This window comes from Salvia splendens, unplaced genomic scaffold (genome assembly GCF_004379255.2).
Source record: "Salvia splendens isolate huo1 unplaced genomic scaffold, SspV2 ctg155, whole genome shotgun sequence".
In the NCBI taxonomy this organism is placed as follows: Eukaryota; Viridiplantae; Streptophyta; class Magnoliopsida; order Lamiales; family Lamiaceae; genus Salvia; species Salvia splendens.
The window spans coordinates 6,075-15,343 of NW_024598795.1; the positions used below are offsets into that span (position 1 = coordinate 6,075).

Sequence of the window (9,269 nt, forward strand, 5' to 3'; positions counted from 1 at the left end):
ATTCTGGTGCATAGCGAGTCATCTCACATAGGGCGCGGTCGTACTCTGTGACCGTCATACTTCCTTGCTTCAACGTGTGGAACTCCACTACCTTCGCCCGCCGATAACTTTCCGGAACATACTTGTTGTACACCTCTTCCTTAAAATCCTCCCAAGTAAGCGCCTCACGGCGAGCGGGGTCCATGGTTCTCTTCTTTGTTTCCCACCAAAAGTCAGCGGGTCCTGTCAGCTGATAAGTCACGCAGGCCAGGCGTTCTCTGTCCGTGCATCCCATGAACTCAAAGATACGCTCAATATCGCGCATCCATGCCTCCGCCTTCGGGGGCTCTCCCAATCCATCAAACTTAGGTGGGTTCTCTTTCCGAAAGGCTTTGATGTACTCCCTTTCGTTTGGTTGGGGTAGAGGTGGTGGTGGAGGCGGGGGTGGATTGCCGACACTTCCTTCCGTCTGCTCCCCCACATTGTTCTCCACACGCGGACCACGTCTACGTCTCGGGGGCATGTTGATCTAAAACACAGGTTAGCACCGTTGTGAGTACATCGTTATTAAAACATCATCGCTTTCATGCACGCGTACGATACGATAAAACACAATTACTTAAAAGCACGTGAAAAGGGAAACTTCCATAAACAACGTGGAAAGGAAAAACAAAAGCATTCGTTCGAAAAAAACAGAAAGGTGCTACTTCCACTGTCTTAACAACTTAAGGAAAAGAAAACAACATCACACATCTATCTAGTGCTAATATCCTCTTCCGGGTCTTCTTCCTCTTCCGGGTCTTCTTCCTCTTCCGGGTCCTCTTCCTCTTCTACGTGGTACTCATCAATCATACGGAGATCTTCTTCGTCATCCATACTATCATCCGTGTTAACATCCACGTAGTCATCTTCAAAACCCGGGACCATGCCTTCTTGTGGTACGGCTTCTCTTACTGCCGTTGGTTTAACCTCGATCACATCTTTGTCTTCCCAAAAGGTCTCATCTTCTTCTTTCTCTGTCGATGGTGGTCGCTCGGAACATGAGTCAATCAAAGCACAGGTTAAGGCCTTTAGAAAACCTTTCATGTCGCCGGCCATCATCTGGTTTCTTGGTTCGTACCACGTGAACCGACTAGCTGTTGTTTCCAACCAAGACTCCCAATTGTCGGGCATCAACTCAATTAGTCTTCTTATGCCACCATAGGCCGTTACATGGTACCCATAGACATCTCGCCATATGGTCTCAAAACGGGCGACAACCTCTCTCAAAGCCTTGCCTTCCTCTCTCTCATAGTGGTCGTAATCGTAAATCGCTTGTCGCATTCTAGCACTATACTGACTGCTCTTAAGCGCGGTTTGTTTCGTTCGTACCATCTACGCGGAGACGAAAATTTCTTTTAAAACACCAAATTGTATTGTTGCTTGGAAAAGTTGTTAAGTTTGTCGCGTAGTTCAAAAGTTTGTCGTTGTCTTAACGTTTCATATCTTTGCATGCTATCGTTGTAGTATTTTCGCGCATAAAACACATTTAGCAACATCACTTAGTTCATACTCACAAGTATTCATGCCATATCGATATCACCTTTGCACATAAAATACATGTCTCAATTATCATGCCAATCATACTTGTACTTCCACGAAACCATGCTATTACAACATCATAATCATAAACATAGCACATGCTCAAGGTATTATGTCAATCATGCTCGTATAACCATTCCATTACAACTCATCCTCATGCATATCATTCATTCACATGCATAAACTTGTCAACGTCATATCATATCATCATACATTTTCATGCACTACTCTTCCATACTTCCAACAATTTAAACATACCTCACTTTCATAGGTTGAGCGTGATGCTTTGGATGTTGAGCCTTCATGACACTTCTAGTCAAATAAGGGTTCACTAACTTAGACTTAAAGTGAAAGAAGACTCTCGAACCAGAGCGAAAGAACAAAGCTCTGATACCACTCTGTCACGACCGCCCATACAAGGGGTACCACAAACACGGCGATCGTGACCGACATGCATGGATTACAATTTAAAAAGAACAACTTAATTGATTTGAAGAAAGGAAAACAACTTAGTTTAAAGATTTTAAGGTTATATTTTTTTTTGAAAAGACATAAGATAAAATACTTTTAAAAAGACAAAGGGAAAAATTAGACTTAAGAAAAATAATAACTAAAAACGAAAGTAGAACAAGCACTTAACTTAAATTCGGAGAATACCATTTTCAAAAGACAACGTAGATGCACGTTTAAATCCTAACACCACCATGCATGTCCCAACACCAAAACGAAAAGCTTACGGTCTTAAGACATAAATTAAAACATAGCAGCGGATAAATAAGGTTCAAGGAGAGTCAAGGATCACGCCTATGTATGACGATACAACGTATCCTAAGGTCTCTAGCCAGCTCAACATCCACCGCAACATCCCGCTAAACCTGCAAAATTTTTAAAAGGAATTGCAGGGCTGAGTACTTGTTGTACTCAATGGGCTCATGCCGAAAACATTTATCAAGTTATGTCATCCATACCAGTGATCTCGAGTTTTATACGTAGTAAAGAAAATATCACGAGAACACAAAAAGTTTCACAGACTGGCCAGTCAAAATAATCTCCCCACTTTTCACATCAATCCAACAATCACAACCACAGTGCGACGAAAGTGTGGCCACACTATTCGCCCACGAGACCGGCCGACTTGCAAGGACGGCTCACGATCCCACCAGTGTACACAGCCCGATAGGGTTTACGGCCCTACTCGGACCCGAATTCGTTTCACAATACAGCCATATAGCCTAACGGAGTAAACTCATACGAACTAGGCATCAGGCACACAATCTCATAACAAAACAGTCCATGGCATGGCATAACAGTTAAACCACCCTTATATCTCCACATAATATTTTTCGGAAAAGTAAAGAGGTTTGAAAGAAAGCCCACCTCGTTCTCTTAGCAAAATCACAACCCAACCTAGCAACTCTCGATCCTCGAGTTCACGAAAACACAACACCCTTGTCAACGACAACACAAGTCAGTCTCACACAACAACATATCACTATGCATGTCCTATCGTTTCTCTCTCATCGTTCTCCTCAATCCCAAAACCCAACATGCATCACAAGGGTATAAAACACACGTAACACCTTTCAACTTATCGCAAGTGATTTCAACAATTAAACACGTTCCTTGCACATACATGCATCAAATAACACTTTTAAACTTGAAACTAAGTGTCATTTAATCAAGGCAGAAAACTGGCAGAATTGCGCGACCGTTTTGTAAAAATCACTATAAATTCATCCGACCTCAAAACATGCTAAATTTTGGTCACAACACAGAGGACACATTCAAGTTCATCCATGAAAATTTTCATATCGAAATCACGTCATTTAGTTAGTCATATCACATATTGAACTCTCTGGTCGGAACATACCATTTCTGACAGTATTGCGCAGTTCATTTGAAAAATTCACCATAATTTCATACGATGCCCAAAAAGGCCGAAAATTTAACACAATACAGAAGACACATCAAATATTCATATCGTTCAAGAATCACGTCAATCGGAGTTCATTTGGTTAGTCAAACAGAAAACGAAACATTCATGGCGAGAACTCGCGTTTCTGGCAGATTTGCGCGGTCGACTTCAAACATTTATTAAAAATTCATTTTTCGATAAAACAGGCTGAAATTCACACGAGACACCGAAAACATCTTGAAGTTTACTCAGTAAAAATTTCGTAGCAAAATTCGTTCGTTTCATGCGTCGACTACAGATCATAAGTCACTGGTCGAGCATCACAGAATTCTGGTTCAAATCCGAAAATAGGGTTTTTAAATTTCCACAACGAAAACACCGATTCTTCATGCTCGAAAACACATCATCATGCTTACACATTCCTCAAACACATATTTGCATACAATCTCATATTATTAACAATTATTTTGATCCAAACCCACATGATTCCAATCAACAAGGCAAAAACAACCAAGTTCTTATGAACACAAAATTTCCCTCCCGTTAAAACTTGCAATCTATCAAACCTACACTCTCTACATGCATATAGGACTCAAAACATGGTTCAAAAGAGAAGGAGAAGAAAAGTGAGCAATTATACCTTCCTTTGACAAAAACCAATCGGTAGAAGCGAAGAACAAGGCGATTCGTCGGAGATTCTTGAAGGCAACTTCAATGGATGTAAGAATAAGCTTGAATGGAAGATTTTTTTTTGGAGATGGGAGAGTGGGAGAATGGGAGAAACCGTGTGGGAGAGGAGAGAAGAGAGGGTGGCGGTTTTTTTGAAGAATGGGGGCTAGGGTTTTAGCTTTTAATATTTATAGTTTAGGTTAAAATCCATGAATTAAATGAATAAATTGTGGGGAATTAAATATATAGACCAATGAATAAGAATCCCACAATTTTAAAGAGCCACATTTTCGAAAATTGGCTGAAAATTTAATAAGGAAATATAGCAATTATTTACTTGGAGAGAATATTCATAAATTAGGAAATAAAGGTGAATATTCCATAAACAAGGGAACAAAAATAAATTAAATCTCCAAGTAGGAATTAATATAGTGGGGGCCGAAAATTTCAAGAGGAATTTGTACAAAAATTATTTAAATCCCCAATTAAATAGAATAGGATTTAAATTAGGTAATTTCTTTATGGAAAAAAGGCTCCCATAAAATAGGCATCAATTAATTAAATTCCCACAAGGAAAATAATAGTATGGGACGTGTGACTTGGAAGGGAAGTAGTAGAAAAATATTCACATCCCCAATTAAAATGACATAGGAATTTATTTGAATAAAAAGGGGATCCCACAAATTAGGAAACAAATAAAATATCCCCCAAAATTTAGTGGAGGGGCCGAAAATTGCTAGGCTCAAATAGCCAAGGAAATATCCCAACTCTCTATTTATTTTGGGTGAAGAAATAAGTTATCCCATGATTTAATTGGATTAAATTCAAAGGGTGGAAGTCAGTAAAGTACCAATTAAATCAAAGGAAAATAATTCAATCTCCTATTGGAGATTTTCGAAACTCCCAAGGAAAAATAAAATGGAGTTCGAATTTCATGTAGTACAATTTATGGTCTATCGGTTTGGATTTAATTTGGAATAATGTCCCAAAACAATTAATTAAATCCACAAAAAGAAGTACTATTTCAATAATTAGGAAATGACCGGAAATATCAATTAATTGGCTCGAGAAAGGATTAATGCATGATCCTATTAACCTTTTCCCCACATTGGGCAACGATAAAATCTCGAGCTCATCATTCCACAATTACCACGACAATTTATTTCACGCAAAGCACTTAATCACATAAAATCAAACGTTTCAAAATTCCAAAATTCCAATAACATAATAAAAAGGGTCACAAAAGTTTGGGATGTTACAAAGAGTGAAGTAAAATCATACTAAGAGTGATCTGTTTAGTGAACAAGAGTGAAGTAAAATCAGAATAAGAGTGATGTGTTTTGTGAACAAGAGTGAAGTAAAATCAGAATAAGAGTGATGTGTTTTGTGAACAAGAGTGAAGTAAAATCAGAATAAGAGTGATGTGTTTTGTGAACAAGAGTGAAGTAAAATCAGAGTAAGAGTGATGTGTTTTGTAAACAAGAGTGAAGTAAAATCAGAGTAAGAGTGATGTATTTTGTAAACAAGAGTGAAGTAAAATCAGAGTAAGAGTGATGTGTTTTGTGAACAAGAGTGAAGTAAAATCAGAGTAAGAGTGATGTGTTCTGTTAACAACAGTGAAGTAAAATTATGCTAAGAGTGATGTGTTTTTTTTACAGTGGTTTATGTACCAAAATGCCCCGATGAATTGAAACCAAAAATTGGACAAAGTTTCATGACCCTTGATCGTGCATTGGACTTCTACAACAATTATGCTCGATATGTTGGGTTTGACACCCGTAAAAAGGGATCGAAAAAGGAAAAAGATGTCATTACTTGGATTTACGTGGTGTGTAGTCGAGAAGGTACAAAGCAAAGAAAGAGTGAACAATCTGAGGTGAAACGCAAGTGTTCTTCTATTAAGTGCTATTGTAATGCTAAAGTGTCTTGGAAGTATTTTATGGGAGTTGGTTATGTTATACAAAGTTTCGTTGAAGAACATAATCACGAGATGGTTGAGGAACGCCATAAGCATTTTATGTATTTGAACCGCAATTTGGATTTAGTCCATCAGAAATTCATCCTCGATTGTGCTAATGCAAACATTGGTCTAACTTTAAGTTTTAGCTCACTTAAAGAAGTGCTTGGTGGATCAGATTATGTAGGGTGTACTGTTTTAGAAGTGCGCAACTATAGACGTGACCTTAGAGCATACGTGGAAGGAGCTGATGCACAACTGTATTGAATGAGATGCGAAGAAAGAAGGAGCTGTGTAGTGCATTTATATATGAGTATGAGGTCAACTCAAAGGATAGGATGACACGATTGTTTTGGTGTGATCCTATTACCAAGAGAAACTACCATTTGTATGGTGATATTGTTTCGTTTGATACGACATACTCAAGAAATAAGTATGTGCACACTAATTAATATTTTGTTAAATTGTTCAGTGAAGTTAATTGTTCATTACAGTGATGTAAGTTGTGCAATACAGTGATGTTAATAGAGAAGTGTAAGAGATGTGTTTTGTTTTGTGAACAAGAGTGAAGTAAAATCAAAACAAGAGGGATGTGTTTTGTGAACAAGAGTGAAGTAAAATCAGAATAAGAGTGATGTGTTTTGTGAACAAGAGTGAAGTAAAATCTGAATAAGAGTGATGTGTTTTCTGAACAAGAGTGAAGTAAAATCATAATAAGAGTGATGTGTTTTGCGAACAAAGAGTGAAGTAAAATCAGAATAAGAGTGATGTGTTTTGTGAACAAGAGTGAAGTAAAATCAGAATAAGAGTGATGTGTTTTGTAAACAAGAGTGAAGTAAAATCAGAATAAGAGTGATGTGTTTTGTAAACAAGAGTGAAGTAAAATCAGAATAAGAGTGATGTGTTTTCTCAACTAGAGTGAAGTAAAATCAGAATAAGAGTGATGTGTTTTGTGAACAAGAGTGAAGTAAAATCAGAATAAGAGTGATGTGTTTGGTACATAACAGTGGTTATGAAAACCGTAGTCTCTGTGTTGTTTCACTGATTTTAATAAAGAAGTGTAAGAGTGATGTGTTTTGTTTGTAAACAAGAGTGAAGTAAAATCATAATAAGAATGATGTGTTTTGTAAACAAGAGTGAAGTAAACTCAGAATAAAAGTGATGTATCTCTCTGCATGCTTATAGTGAATTGTTTTTCATTTTAGGTACTGTATGATATTTGCTCCTTTTACGTGCAAGGATAAACATGGTCGCCGTGTGACATTTGCTGCTGGCCTTTTGTCCAAGGAAAATGCCAACTCCTTTTCATGGTTATTTAACCAATTTGTAAGGTGTATGAGTGTGGCTCCCAAACTCATTGTAACCGACCAAGACTTAGGAATGAAAGTTGTTGTTGAGGAGGTCCTTGTCAATACAAGACATCGGTGGTGTATGTGGCACGTTATGAATAAAGTTGCTGACAAATTGCCAAAGAACATGCTTGGTAGTGAACAATTAAAGTAGGAACTGAATGCATGTGTATGGTCAGAGTTGATAGAACCTGATGCATTTGAGGAAACTTGGCATGCTATAATGGAAAGATATGGGCTGGCCAATAATGACTGGTTTTCATCAATGTTTGCATCCAGAAAATTTTGGGTTCCAGCCTTTTTCCGTGATTTTCCGATGAGTTTGTTGATAAAGACAACTTCTTTATTTGAATCACAGAATAGCTTCTTTAAAAGGTACTCAAAGTCTCGGGCTAACCTTATGCAATTTTATATGAACTATAACCATGCGCTGGAGACTCAAAGAAGTAATAGTGCAAAGCTTGAATACTATGATTCAACAAAAGTGCCTATTTTACGAACAGGGTTGGAAATCGAGAAACATGCATCAACGATATATAGTGGTAGTGCTTATAATGCAATTCAAGAAGAGGTAGTATATGCATGTTTCTCTTTGTCTTGTGAAACTCTAGGAGTGTCTACCAATAGAGATATTGAAGTATATAACATAAAGGACAAGGATTCAATCTCATGGACAGTGACTTACTCCATTGGTGATGACACTTATATTTGTGTGGATGCAAAAAATTTGAAAGACTTGGTTTATTGTGCAGCCATATATTTTCTGTGTTGAAATATAATTTTGTTAAGTTGATACCCGAGAAGTTGCGTGGAGAAAGATGGTTGAAGTCACAGTTTGTGAAGCCAATACATGGAGGTTTTTGTGATGATCAAGAAATACACCCTTCTGTGGACAAGAAGAAGATTGCATTTAAAAACGTGTATGCATTATTCGTTGAAACAACACAAAGCATTGAAGGGAACATTGATCAAATCAATGCATTTGCTGCAGTTATTGAAGAAGGTAAGAAGCAGCTTCTTGGAGATGGTGTTGTTAGGTCTTCCACATAGAAGAGAGCATTGATTGAGAACTTCTATAGCTCACATGTTCCGAATATTATTGAAGTTCACACTCCTGATGTTGTTAGTACAAAGGGAAGTGGAAGTAGGAAGAAATCGAGGAGGGAGTCAGCAATGAAGTTAGCAATGAAACCAGGCCGAAAGTGTGGAAACTGTCAAGAGATTGGACACCATGATTCTAGGAACTGCAAAAAGGTTAATGAGAAGGTAAATCAGAGACAATGAGGATTTGGATAGAAATAGTTCACTTTGTTGCATTTTTAGAGCACTATTGATTCATTTTATTACACTTCTGAGTGAATTTTATCTCAATGCAAAATTGGTTTTTGTGTTAATTTCAAGTGCCAGTAAGTTCATCACTGTTGTTTTACAAAACACATCACTCTTATTCTGATTTTAATTCACTCTTGTTCACAAAACACATCACTCTTATTCTGATTTTACTTCACTCTTGTTCACAAAACACATCACTCTTACTCTGATTTTACTTCACTCTTGTTCACAAAACACATCACTCTTACTCTAATTTTACTTCACTCTTGTTCACAAAACACATCACTTTTACTGTGTTTTTACTTCACTCTTGTTCACAAAACACATCACTCTCACTGTGATTTAACTCCACTCTTATTTACAAAACACATCACTCTTACTCTGATTTTACTTCACTCTTGTTCACAAAACACATCACTCTTACTTTGATTTTACTTCACTCTTGTTCACAAAACACATCACTCTTACTCTTATTTTACTTCACTCT

At 37.4% G+C, this 9,269-nt stretch overlaps 1 protein-coding gene across 1 annotated transcript; it reads left to right on the plus strand.

Annotated features, from left to right (window-relative positions):
- Positions 1-5,858: 5,858 nt before the first annotated feature.
- Positions 5,859-8,734, plus strand: LOC121789169 (protein FAR1-RELATED SEQUENCE 5-like). Its single transcript, XM_042187682.1, has 5 exons — positions 5,859-6,361; positions 7,307-7,584; positions 7,630-7,825; positions 8,203-8,453; positions 8,556-8,734. Exons 1-5 carry the CDS (start codon positions 5,859-5,861, stop codon positions 8,732-8,734), a joined length of 1,407 nt encoding a protein of 468 aa, XP_042043616.1.
- Positions 8,735-9,269: the final 535 nt, after the last annotated feature.